General features: G+C 38.4%; 1 protein-coding gene across 3 annotated transcripts in view; it reads right to left on the bottom strand.

Moving 5' to 3' along the window:
* The window catches only part of Pter (phosphotriesterase related), a 68,850-nt gene that overhangs the window by 11,831 nt on the left and 42,450 nt on the right, over window positions 1-14,569 (bottom strand). For all 3 annotated transcript variants that reach the window (XM_004645185.2, XM_023705433.1, XM_023705432.1), the window contains exon 3: window positions 13,893-14,158. In XM_004645185.2, the coding sequence (XP_004645242.1) occupies window positions 13,893-14,158 (266 nt within the window). The remainder of the gene's footprint in view (window positions 1-13,892; window positions 14,159-14,569) is intronic.

Here is a 14,569-nt window from a genome sequence, read left to right as displayed (position 1 = left end):
TATATATGACAAGATGTAATATAAATATGGTTATGTACTATGCATATGTACCAATTTCTCAAGATGAATGTAATTATGTATTACAAACATATGCTAATAAAAAGTTCAAATAAAAATAAAACAAATAGTTAAAGACACATTGCCATAAATCCTCCTGAGAATACTCCCTTTGTTTCAAGCACATTTATATCACTGATCTTGCCAGTCTCTGAGGCAGTTTTAGAAGTTCTCTCTCAAGAGTCTTTTTGTGCTATATGGTAAAAAAAAATCCTTTGAATGCCATTCAACAGAAAGACAGGCTCATAAAAACATTATGGAATATTCTCATTTGTTTTAGCCACGTGAAAGGTAAATGTTTTTAATCAATTCAAGATGGCAAGACAGCCATGAGAGTGCAAAACTAAAAGACATTCAAGAAAGAGGACTCCCAGAACTGCTCCAGAAAGTCACAAGAATGAAGGGATAAGTCTGAAGTGAATGGGAGCACCATGAGGGGGATAGTTGTAGTATATCTTTTACTGTAATAATTTTTTTAAAAGTTAAAGATTAACTTTATTTTTGTTTGTCTCATATATATGTAGCTTTGTTTTACTGACATTTAGTGATATGACCCTCTTTTCTGAATATCTAAGCATTAGTGTGCAGTCAATTAAATGAATTAAGATTCCCCATATTGAAGAAAACACAGTGTGAAGTGCAAAAGAAGTAAGTACTGTTACTGATATGTTTATCTTTCAAAGGACAGTCCTTAAAAAGGAATTTAGTATTTGATCTTAATAGAAGATATGGATGATACTAAAAGAAATCAATGCTTAATAACCTCAGCAGTTTGAATTCTTAATAAAATTACATGAAAGAGTTATGAACATCACCATTTTACAGATGAGAAAACTAAGGTTCAAAAACTGTAAGTAACTCAGCTTCTCAAGTAAGGAGTTCTGAAGAAGTCTAGGCTTCTTTTGTATTCAGAAACCACATTCATGGTGGCCAGGGAGATAGCTCAGGAGCATAAGTACCTGCCTGGCAAGCACAAGGTCCTGAGTTCAATCCCTGGTATTGCAAAAAACAAACAAACAAACACCCTCCAAAGCAACAACAAAAAACCCCCACATTCTTCAATAACTTCCTTCCTTGATAAGAAACTCACACACCCATACAGTCCCATTCCAACTTACTGGCTCTTACTCTAGGAAGTAACACACATTACCAAAATGACATCTAGGAGAACTCGGCTCTGGGCATGTCTACCAAGGTGACTTAGGCAGATGAAACTGACATTCTGCTGGATGACTTCCACCGACTGCCAACATGCTTCTGAAATTTCATTATGCAAGTGTTTTTTTCCCAGTTGGAGAAAGGTTTGACCCCCAGTGTCAGTATGATACCCTAGGAAAAAAGCCTCTGGTTGATGTCCTTCAGATGAGATTAACAGAGGTCTTCCCCTCACCCCAGCTTCAGTGACCTCATCACACATCTCATTAAAGTGGACACCTTCCCCTCACCCAGTCTGCTTCATGTCCTACACTATAGCCATGAATAATTCTCTTCTCTCCTAATTCTGATCTTCCCCAGGTTTAAGGTAGGTCTTTTTTTATAATATGCACACAGTAGTCAGTGAGCTTACTGTGTCATGCAGTGCAACTATTGCATTTCACACCAAGGAAAGTCCCTTCTTCGGGGTGAATGAAATAACTATGGTGTCATTTGTGAAATATCTTGAGATTTTCCCAAGCAGGAAGGTGAGACTATATCAAGTATTTATTCTTAACATGCATATGATATAATTTCTTCCATTACACAATTTATACTTTTTCTCAACCAAAAAACTGACATTATATAAAATATACATAATAAGCTGATATGCCCATATAATGAACAGATGTAAATTTAGGAAAACCATACTGCCCTCAGCCTAGAAAATGGCTTCTGAAGTGATTTAATTTTCAAAATTTTCTTATCATTTTCTGAGTGTTTCCAGGCTGAAACTAAAATGCAAGCCAGCAGATTCTGCTTTTCAACCCTCTTTATATTCCAGATCTTATCCACGTGCTGAGGGGTTTAGTTTAATGTCAGAATGTACTCTAGTACAAATAGGGGAATCTGCATGAACTGATAATTTAGACAAGGGTCTTTGGGCTTTCTATGTAGAAAGAACTAAGAGAAGAGGAAGGGATGTGATTCGTGGGTATGATGAAGCAGATAAAAATGCCTACCATTTATTTTCATCTTCACAAAGAACCCTCACATACATTATTTCATTCCATATACTCAAGTGTACCTGCATAAATATATTCAACAAACATCTGCTGTCACCTCTCTTGTGCTATATCCTCTGTGTTGGGAATACAAATAGGAATGAGAAACCATACCTGCTGTCTCAGGAAACTTAAAGTTACTAAAAGAGAGATACATAAACTAATGATTATAATTAAATGCGTTGAAAGGTTTTATAGTGCAAATAAACACATTATGAGAGAACGATGAGTGAGTGACTTATTTGAACTGAGCGTTGAAGAATCTGACTCACAGAAAGTTTGTGGGGTTCAGGTGTGAGTGAGTGTTCGATAATCCAGAGAATTATCATATTGAGATTAAAAAAAAGAGCTTGCTGTTCTAGAATACAAAGGAGCTTATCAGAGGTAAAGTAAAAAAGAAACATCATCCATCCATCCACTCAGCCATCCACCCACCCATCTATCCATCAACCTTTTTAATAAGATATTGTTGATCTACTTACTATGAAGCATGAGCTGGAACATAATAACAAATAAGACACAGTCCCATCATTTATGAAGCTTAGTATATGCTCCAGAAAAGAGATATAGAAACACATAATTGTTGTAGAGAATTTACAGCTAGGAACTGGGTTGGCAAAGAGATATAACCAACACTGCTTGGTTGGTTGAGAAAAGATTTTGTAGGGAAGAAAGCCTCTGTTGCATTGCATATTGTAGAAAGACTCCATTAAATAGACATGAAGTAGAGGATTAGGACATTCACAGCAGACAAACTGGCATCTGTGAAAAGCACAGTAGTACAGGGAACACCAAGACAAAAACAGGGTGGCTTCTGTCCAGATTCTGTGTGGTTCCTGGAGTGAATGGGCCATGTGGTGGAGAGATGAGGTCAGAAGACCAAGATGCTTGGATTTTGTGGCCAGGGTTCAGGGGACCCACTGGAGGGTTTTCAATCAAGTGGCAGGCAAGCAATTGGATTTGCATTTGGAAAGTTCAATAGGTGGACTGTGGAGGCTTCATGCTGGAGGAAGGCCAAGTGAGGGAGCTATTTCCTTTTGGAGTTTCACAGGAGACAGAGGGACAAATGAGGGCCTGAATGCAGGTGACTACAGAGGAGTGGATAGGAAGGGCTTAGCGAGGTGGGTAAGAATCTGGGGGGGGGGGCAGGAATCGAGGCTCAACTTGGGGTGAACAGTACTGTCAGTGCCAAAAACAGGCAAAGCTCCAGCAGAAGGAGTCATTGGTGGGGTGCTGCCAACACAGTGACAGAGATAAGAAAACTCAAAGGTAAGTCTTAGGCAACTGATCCTGGCTATTAAATAATACCTACCCCAGAAACGCAGAGGGAGCAGGTTCTAAAACAATAAACTGGTGAAATAATCATGCCACTTATTATTGTCAAAAATACACTAACCCATGGGCCTTTTAAGTGATCCCCAGACCAGACATTCCAACCACTTGGCTTTGATTACTTTGCACTGTGACACTATGGTAATTTTTTTTTTTAAATTTTAATGTATTTGGTACAGGGTCTCACTGTGTAGCTTAGACTCATACTCTGGTTTTCATCCTCCTCAGTGCTGGGATTATAGGTGTGCACCACCACGCCTGGTCTCGGTGGTAGGCTCAGCACACCCGGGAGTAGGGCCAGCACGGCATGTGGTCTCTGAACTTGCCTAAGCAGGCGCTTAGTCAGCTGAGCTATCTTGCCAGCCTGTTGGCAGCTGTTTTGCTCACTAAGAGAGCTAAGGGCCTACCATATGGAGAAGCATGGAACACGTTCCATCCTGAAATGTACACCCTAGGTTAACCATTGTTTTCAAATGCCATGCAAATATAAAAATACATACTCATCTATACAACTGACTTATTAAAAGCCATGAATCTCAATAAGAGACCATTGCAAAAATTTTTTACCAAAAAAAAAAAAAAATCAGCACTTTCCCCTCCCTACTGTTTATTTATTTATTTATTTATTTTTATTTATTTATTTTTTTTTTTGTGGTATTGGGGATTGAACTCAGGACCCTGCGCTTGCCAGGCAAGTGCTTATTCTACTGAGCTATCTCCCTAGCCCTCCCTACTATTTCTCAACATAAAACAAATACCATTTGTATAGAAAAAATTTTATAAGATTCTTTTATTATCTTATGCAACTTTCTCAATAGCTATTTAAAAAAATTGCTGAACTAAACATATTCATCTAATAACTTAAAGTGATTTTTAAATATGTGTAATGCATTTTTAAAGTGAGTAATATATAAATTATTATAATCCTATGATTATCACTTCATTTATGCTAAATTCAATATTAACTTAATTTTATATTAACTTAATTTCTATTCACATATATCTTAGTTACTTTTCTCTCATTACTGAGACAAAATATCTGGCACCCAAAATCAAAGAAGGAAAGGTTTATTTAGTGCACACTTTGTGGCAGTTTCAGTCTGTTAATCAGCTGGTTTGAAGGCAGAGTAGCATGGCATGGGAGCAAGGTGGTAGAAGATGGCAAAAGCAGCAAAAATGAGGACACAGGTCAGTGGCATAAGTGCCTGCATGGCAAGCCCAAGGTCCTGAGTTTGATCCCCAGTACCAAAAAGAAATAGGAAGCAATAGCAAAAGTGGGGGAAGAACAAGCCTCTTTTCCTCCTTATATTGTAAGCTGTGCCACACCTCACACCACCCAGGGTGGGTGTAGCACTCAACCTCTGTGCCTGTCTCTTGTACAGGATGAGGATGTTTATAAAGTAAGGCCCCTGGCTCCCTGTTGAGTCACTTAGTTAAACTTCTGAACTTCTCAGATTGATACCATTACAACATATATCTCTACACTGCCCCTGGTAACTCCATCTCAAAGATAAAATCCAAAAATTCTTATTTTGAAAGTGAGGTGCTAGAAAATGAATCCAGGACCTCACCACTGAGCTCTACATCTAGTCTCTAAAAAGTTCTTAAAAGATGACTTTTGTTATGGTTTATGTGTAGTTGTCCTCCCAAAGCCTCATGCAGTCCTTGGGGGGCAGTTCTTTTTTTTTTTTTTTTTTTTTTTTGTGGAACTGGGGATTTAACTCAGACCCTTGTGCTTGCCATGGAAGCACTTATTCCACTGAGCCATCTCCCTGGCCCCCAAAACTCCCCTAGCTCTTTTTTTTTTTTTTTTTTTTTTGGAACTGGGGATTGAACTCAGGCCATTGTGCTTGTCAGTGAAGCACTTATTCTATTGAGCCATCTCCCCGGCTCACTAGGAGGCAGTTCTAAAGTTTATGATTAATTCATGATCCAAGGCTGCGCTGACGGGTAGAAGTGCTGCGCCCACCCTGGGGCAGACAGCCTGAAGGCAGTGTAAGGAAAGGAGAAGTGCTTATCTCTGTCACTGCTGCTGCTGCTTCTCCCTTTTTCCTTTGCTCTTTGCTGTTTTCCATCACCATGAACTGCTACCCTCTGCCATGTGGCACTCTGCCTTGGAGCCAGCCAGCCGAGTATGGACTGAAACCTCCACTAACTGTAAGCTAAATAAACCCTTTCTTCCTTCATTTTGGGTGTCAAGTATTTTTTCCCAGCAACAAGAGAAAAGTAACCAAGAAAACTTTCAATTTGATTAAGTAAAATAAATTAAAATGTTAAAAATAACATGTGGCCTAAACATGGCCAATGATTTAAAAAACAGAATTTGTTACTCCAAATAAACGTTTATCAAGAATACTGGTTTCACCTGAACTCAAGAGAGACATCAATTATGATAGTGCATTTACATCAATATATTAGTTTATGCCTACATATGTAGATATTTCTAAATAAAGTAATCATTAGCTCGATTACACTTTCATAGATTCACTTTTCATTAAGACACGATTTTTCTGGAATAATATTTTCAATATTAGACATTAACTGGGAATTTATAATGATAGAAAATTAATTCAAATTGTCATTATCTATATTTTTAACCAGCACCTTCCTCCCACATGTCTTGGTTCTCTGACTGGTTGCATTCATATTTGATGACATCATAGGAAGGGATGACATCACATTTTCAATATTATGACTTACATGTAGGTTTTAGCAAAAGGAACAGATGACTGCAGTAGAGAAAAACTCTTGCTTAAATTAGACTAATGCCAGAAGTTGGTTCTGAATTGTAAAGTGTAATTAAAACGTTATTTTAAAATACATTTCAGAGTATACATCTGAGGGAGAGCTTTTTACCATATGAACTTTCCAGCTGCTACAGAGCACAAAGGAGGGTTGCGTTTTTCATGTAGGGCGATTCACAGTTCAAAGGATGATGGTACTGAGGAAAGCAAAGATAAATCTCATAGACACGGCAATCCTATTTGTTAAAATGTCACATTTCACACGAATGGTGTCAGAGTCATGAAAAATTGCTTTAGAAAAAAAAAATACTGGTAGAAGGTTTCAGTGAGAATATCCTGGGTAGAATAACATAACCAGTGACTTCTGGCTTTCCACTGGTTGGCCTGCCCATCTTCTGATGTCTTTGTTAGGGTGCTTGACAAATACCAATCCCCATCATAATGTGGTTATGTTTTATTAGGCACTCTTTGTGGATATGAAGGAGTTTTACTGTATTTCAACGTGCCAGTTGTTGCCTGGTTTCTTTCTGTTGTCTATCTGTCTGTCTCTTCTTGTTTCTCCTCTCTTCCACCTTGAGAGGAAATCCAAAGTAAGCTGTGTTGGAGAGGGAAATTGGTACAACACTTTAATAAGTGTTAAAAATAATTTTTCTTAACTCCTTTGGCATATGACTAGACTGACCTGGAGGCCTCTGTCACTTTGAAAGTCACACAACAATTACTCTCCATGCCAGTGTTAGAACTTGAAACCAGTCAACCTGCCTCAATATCCTGTACCTCACAGATGTAGACTCTACACTGCACTAATGAAAAAAGATGGTAGCTGTTGTCAATGTCATTATACAACTTCAACCTCATATGAATTCAACCTCAAAACTCTGTGTTTGTGCATACTCTACAAAATGTCATGGAACATTTATTACCTGTATCCACATGTACAAGTAAGTGGCCATAGTGACATGTTTAAGAGAATCTAGATTTTCTTAAATGTTTGTTTTTGTCTTCTGTGGTCATAAAAACAGAGAACATGTCACTGGACTTGGTAACTAGAGGCAGGACGCAGTACTAGTAAACATTTTCTATTCTATTCAAGTTTCTCACTTACTTATTAGGCGTCTCCTTCACTGCCTGAACTAACTCTCTTAATGTTTCACTCTGGTTGAATCTGAGACAAAATGACTGAAGCTGTTTTTACTACACACGAGGTGCATACAATACACACTCATTATTATCAATTCACTTCATATATTACGTAGATAATACATGCATATACAAAATCCTAACACGAAACTATTAAGAAATACAGGGCCATATTCATAAGATCTTAAATGTTTCCAGCCATTGCATATGTACAGCATTCCAATTACTCTTTATAAAATGCTACTGTACTACTTAATGATATAAAGATGTTTTGTTCATTTGCTAAACATTTGCTGGGGATTGTTTTTGAATGATTTCACATTAATTCACTAGTGTTTATGAGGATTAAAATTGTACAGATTTAAGGCAACTGAATGATTATTTTTGTGGCTTTTCAAAGACAACCTGAAATAATCATTTTGTGAACTGAGAATGGAATATTTTTCTGGATATGACCCAGTGTACATAGTAATTAGTCATTCAAAAAATGGTTACATGAATTGATATTCCATTCTTAATTCATTTAATTAAGAACATGGAAATAAAGTGTCAAAATTGTATCCTTTCAAGAGCTGGGCCAATTTGGCTTAAATAATCAGAGGCCAGGAGAATAAAATGGTGGTTGGCACATTCTCTGATTTTTCTCCTTTTTATCTTCCAGATACCCTTGGGTCTCATTCATTTACCATCCCCAGGGAGCAATTTTCAAAGAGAATAATGCATTATTTTCCTATACTTAATTATTGTGCCCCTAATCAAACTCTGGGCCCTGGACAGCCATCAAAGCCCTTTGGCTTGTTAAATGGATAACCAAAAACAAAACAAAACAGATTTCAAACTAGCACCTGTCTGTTGCTCTCCAGGAAGTTCCAAAGTTTAATTAGTATACAGCACCCAAATGCCCACTAGTCATGTTGTTTCACCCCGTTTTCAATGGTAATGAATGCACTTTCTTATTCTAAAGCTATTCACAGATATCTTAATAGTGTGATTAGGGTAAAACCTTCTTGAAGTTAAATGGCAGAAAGATGATCTGAGGGGCGTTTTCTTTTACCTTCTCCTAGTTTAGATTGAACCCAGGAGTGCTCTATCTCTGAGCTACATCTTCATCCCTTTTTAATTTTGAGACAAGGTCTCACAAAGTTTCTGAGGCTGGCCTTGAACTTGTGATCCTACTGCCTTGATTTCCTGAATAGCTGGGATTCTCAGTGTGTACCATCATGCTTGGCCCTGAGACAGGGGCCAGGGTGATGCTATCAGTACCTGCCACCAGGAACTATGAGGAGAGGTTTAACAGGTAAAAAATTACTGTAAATGATTAAGTGATGACAGCCTTGTGGATTCACGGTCCAAACAATAGGAGAGACCATTGCTACTTTCCAAAAAATGTTGACTTTAGGTGGCTGTAACTGTCAAGGGCAGCCCCCACTGATGTCCTGGAGGGTTAAATTCACAGCAGTCAACAACTCTTCAAAAGGCCTATGTTTCTTAAGGTGAACAGATGGCTAGGGGAGGGCCTGGACACAGAAGCAGATTTATCTTGTCAAGCTGTTATCTCTTGGTAAATGACCTTAAGTAGGTCACATGACAACAGTTTGGTTCCCAGGTCTCTGAAGGTAATGGCCATCCATTAACTCTTTCATTCCTGTTCCTTTTGGATAGCTGTGTAGCCAGTTGTTCTTGTCATGGTGGTGGTGGTGGTGGTGGTGGTGGTGGTGGTGGTGGTGGTGCGGTGGTGTATGTGTGTTTGTGTGTGTGTGCATGCGCATGTCTGCTGGACCTTGCAGATCCTAATAAAGATTTTATACACCTTCAGAAATATTTAATTGCTTCAATGTGATTGTGGGGGAACTAAAATATTTTACTTTGGGGTTCTTGAGAATGGCAGAACTGCTACTGTGAAGGGGAACTGTGAACTGACTGCAGAGAGCCCAGGCTGAGCACCCGCACTGCTGGGGAACCCTCACGCCCTGAAAGGGTTTGCGGGCAGGCCGCCTCCCAATCCCAGGCTTCTCACTTCACAGCCACAACAGCGCATGGCTTGAGCACCCACTGTTCTGCTCCAAAGCCAGGAGAAATGAAGCACAGTTCTGTGCTGGTGGGGGGTGGGGGTCTATTTTGGAGGTCCTGCTTTTTTTTTTTTTTGTGCAGGGTCTTACCATGCAGCTGGGACTCATAGTGATCCTCCTGTTTTCAGCCTTCCCAAAGCTGGGATTACAGGTGTGTGGACCAGGTCACCTGGGGGTGGGGCTGGTGCGGCCTGTGGTGCCAGGGATGGAACTCCTAGAGGTCCTGCTTTTGGAATGCCCTTCTTTATTGTGTGCGTCCCCTTTTGTGAGTGTTCCTTGCTATAAAAAGCGGAAGTCTTTGCCCTTTCAGCACAGGCAGAGAGCTGTGTGCTAGGTCAGCAGACTCCAGGGAGTGTGGGAGAGCCCGACCAGGTCCAGCCCCGGCACGGAAATTGGCTGTGTACAGTCTCTTCAAAGGGATAACACAGCCTGCATCTGGTACCCTGATCACTTTTCTTCTGTTAACTTCTTGCTTTTTCCAAAAGCAGTACTTTATCTAAAGCCATTTTCCCCAAGTTGTCTTCCCAGAGAAATGCACATATTTCCATGTACTTCTTCAGGCATCAGAATCCCTATTAACCCATAGTATAAGGGCACTATGTACTATAGCAGTGGGGTCAGAGATTTTTAGCCTGTCTAATGTCAGGACAATCATTTCATTCAGTCCTGAGCCATCCGAGAGGGACATATTGAAACTACAGTCAATGGAAATCAGGTAATGCGCCTTTATCCTCTCAAAAAGAAACCTGTGTAAGTGGATGTGTACAGTGTGAGTGTGTGCATGTGTGTGCATGTGCATGTGTATGTGTGTGTGTGTGGTACAGGCATGTCCAATATGTGGTCCATGGGTCACATGCATGGTTCGGTGAGCATTTAGGTACTTTTTTCATGATCTAAGTGTGCGGTACTTGAGCGCCAACTGTGGAGGTGGCCATGGGATGTCCTGCAGGGAGGACACAGTGTGGTGCTGACCCCCAACTGTGCACCCTTCATGCCCCACCCACCCGGAAACCATGTGTTTCCCACGTGTGCTTGTGTGGCTTGGTGAATAAAACAGCAGTTTCTGATAGCAGCCCTTCAATTTTCTTGTACATGGATGCCTGTGAAAACAGGCATTTATGGGTTAGCGAGGAGATATGTTCTCTTATTTATTAAATGTGGGCTTATTATTTTATAAAACAGTTTGATAAGTTAAAATATAAAGAAGAAAGACCTATTACTCCTGCACATTAATTGTGTTATAGATTTTATAAGCAGTCCATGCACACCAAAAGGTTGGGCACTTATAGTGTAGGTATAGGATATACTATTGCAAAACTTTTAGAGCTCTCAAAGATAAATATATCCCACTGCAGCAGGCATGCCATAAGTCTGGCACTACTGGTTCATATGTAAATGTATGGCACTAGGAAACAAACATTTGCACCTTATATATTTGCTTTTTTGAGCCAGAAAATATTAGTGTGGTAGGAATAAATGTTTATTATACAATTTACAGTGAAGGCTTTAATTTCTATTTATACAAGAACAATATCCTCACATACATGTCTAACTGTAAATACAGTATGTTTTTTAACAAGCACCTTGAGCCAGCTTTGAGCAGCATGGCAGACTAACCATTCACAGAAAACCTCTCCAGCACTAAAACTGAATATAACAGAAGCCAAAACCCTTACTAAGTGCTTGTTTGAGCTGTTGGGAAAGTTGAAACTCATTCAGGGGGCAGAAGTAATGAGAGAGCTGAGGAGATATGGAAAAAGGGGAGTCCTGGAGTTGGCATTGCTGGGAGATTTAATGTACAAGAGCTTGGGACCGAAGCATTTGGGAGATCAAAGTGGAGATACACAGAGGGAGTTGCTCCTCCTCAAGGACAATGTATTTATGGGCGAGGTAGGTAAAAACTCCAAAAACAGAGAGTTTTTGGACACTGCATGTTTTTCTCAGTCTTCTTTTCTGATGGAAGGGAGGGAGGTTGAGTGGAAAATTTCCTTAGAGAATACATTAACTGAAACTTGCACTCATCTATTTAGGAGCTTGAATTCACAACATCTGTGTGAGTCCAAATCCCTCACGTTAATTTTTATGCAGTTCCAATAAGCTTTGTGGAATGCCATTTATGTGAGGTACTTACAGCAGTCAGATTCATAGAGATAAAAAGGTTGGAAAAGTGAATGTACTTAACATTAATGAACTGTATACTCTATGATGTTTAACATTGTAAATTTTATGTTGTGCATCTTTTACAGTTTTTAAAATTTTAAAATTCCTTTAAATTTATTTTAAAGCAGTCTCGGGTTGGTCAGCCTCCCTAACTGCATAAAAAAAAACAGATACAGCAAAACAAACCAAAAAAGCAAGAAGAAGAAAAAAGGAGGGAAAACAAAAAAAGAGAAGAGGCTGCTGCCAGCCAACACCTCATAATAAGCTCTCAGGTTTTTGAGCTGTGATCAACAGAAAGCAATTTTATTCTAAAACACGAGGAAACATGCTCATATGAAGAGCAAACTGCAACAAAACTTGAATATGTGTAAAAAAGCAGATAGTGGAAGTCAGATTTATCAATTATAGTCTAAATGTATATTTTATACTTTTAGAGATCGAATTGAACACATGTTGAAAGAAAAATAAATTAGCAAGTTTAACCAAGCAGATTTGAAAGGAAACCAAGTAGAACTTAGTAAGTGAAAGGAAAGCAATAGTTTTTGATATTTTAAGATAAAGAGATAGGCCAAGCACAAGATGACTCCACAAGGAAGGGAATTAACAGAGAGGAAGACCAAACCCAGGAAATTATGGCTCAAAGGTGTAAGTGGAGGGAAGCAAGAAAGAGATATGAAAGACAGGAAGGGTTGATAAGTAGGTCCCACATGTATCTAATTGGAGTTTATGATGTAAACAGCAAAGAACATGCGAGTGAAGGAAAGTTCAGGGAGGCAGTGGTTGAGCTTCTGCAGAGATAATAAAAGACAGATACATTCTCATATTCAGGAATCCCTATGGACGGCAATAATACAGTAATGACCAATTCATACTAAGTTGGATCACAGGGAAAATGCAGAATAGAAGCAATAATGATGTTAAAAGCATCCAGAAGGAAAAGATAAAACACTTCAAAGGGAAGCCAACTAGTTTCAGCTCAATTATGCACAGTATCAATAAATGGTATTTGAAAACAGAGTATCTTTGACTAGCTTAGAAAAATAAATACAGGGGCCAGGGAGATAGTTCAGGGGTTTAAGTAAATTCAATCTCCAATGCAAAAAATTAAAAATAAATAAACAAATAATTATCTATTTGAATTCAGAATTTTTTTATTTTTTGGTGGAACCAGGGATTGAACTCAGACCATTGTGCTTGCCAGGGAAGCACTTATTCCACTGAGCCATCTCCCCGGCCCCCATGAATTCAGAAATTTTATGAAATTATTTATTATGATTAAAGGAATAAGGTCATTTCTAGACAAACAAAAGCTAAACATTATAATCCAGACATTCACTGAAGGAAATTCAAATGTATCTTAGGAAAAAAACAACAACAACAAAACAAACAATGAAGACATAAGATAAAACAGTGAATGAAGAAACTAGCAAACAGGAAGGTTTAGCTAAATAAACACTGGCTATTTATACCCTTTATAACAGTAAGATGTTGTCTAATAACTGGGATTAGAACAATAAAATAAGCTCAAAGTTCTTGTAAGAACAGCATAAAACTTACATGGTACATAGAATTGGAAAATTCAATAGTTATTACTAGAAAGAATAGCAAAAATACTTTTATTTAAAGTTTGATTATATATATATATATATATATATGTATATATATTATTACATTATAACCATCAGAGACTTGAATAGTATATGTATCTTCCAAAAAGGCAAAAATAAAATGAGAGAAACTAATTAATAAAAATAAATAAAGAAGAGATAACAATAACTCTGACAAAACACTAGAAAGACCCTATTAGTAAACATTCTCAATGTAAATAGAGTAAATTTTCCATTTAAGAGATGAAGCATATCTGGATAGGCAAGTTCTCAAATCAACCATATGCTGGACTCAGGTTGTCCTCCTGCTTCAGCCTTTGAAGTAGCTGAGATTATGGCGCACCCAGGAACACATGATCTGAAACTATTGTAGCTACCCAATATCTCATAGCATTTTTCTGTCCTTCACAAAAATGGCAGCATTGACTTTTGCTCACATTAGTTGCAAGTTTTTGTAAGTACCACCTTCTAGGTGGCTAGTGCATTTTCCTAGCTGATTCATGGATCTGATTTCTGATGATTTTTAAATTTGATTACCATTAATCACATGATAGTTCACACCAATTTCTAAGACAGCCTGCTTACCTGTCAAGGTGGGACATAACTGTTTTGGAGATGTCTGCACCTGCTTCTTGCAATATTCGGATAATCTGAAATGGTGCACTTGGACTGCGTCCAGGATGGATAATAACAGGACAGCCAAGCTGAACCTGGGCATGTGCTGTTGCCTGAAGAACCTTTCTTTCACTCTCAGTCAAAGGCCAGGAGCATCCAATTTCTCCAATAACACCACACTTGATAGTGGTACCATCGGCTCCATGGAGAATATCATTAATAAGGACATCGGTGAGCTAAGGAAGAGTTGGAATGAACATGTCATACAGACTGTGAAATTCTGTTTGTTTGTTTTTTTTCCGTGAAAGTTTTACTTCCCTCTGCCAATTCTTAGGATCACAGTATTAAAAAAAAAAAAAAAAAAAAAACAGGAAAACAAGAGAATAGATTTTCTTTCACTCTTCCCATTTGTTAAAAAAAAGGAAGCATATTTACCCAAATGCCATTTCACCTTGCAGTGAGATTTCATTCTTGCTTATTATAAAACCCAGAGGGAAATATTACAAATGCACAACTGAAGTTTAAGATGGAAAAGTGAAGGTGACAAATAGACTGGGACACCACAATTGCACATTGGTAGGGTATATACAAATCTATTAACCCACTGCCAGCACATTCAGATCTCCTCCCTCAACACTTTTTTGTTA

Source organism: Octodon degus, unplaced genomic scaffold, assembly GCF_000260255.1.
Source record: "Octodon degus isolate 3935 unplaced genomic scaffold, OctDeg1.0 scaffold00220, whole genome shotgun sequence".
Taxonomy (NCBI): Eukaryota; Metazoa; Chordata; class Mammalia; order Rodentia; family Octodontidae; genus Octodon; species Octodon degus.
Note: the sequence above shows the minus strand (reverse complement) of the source record. Positions and strands in the feature narration are given on the sequence as shown.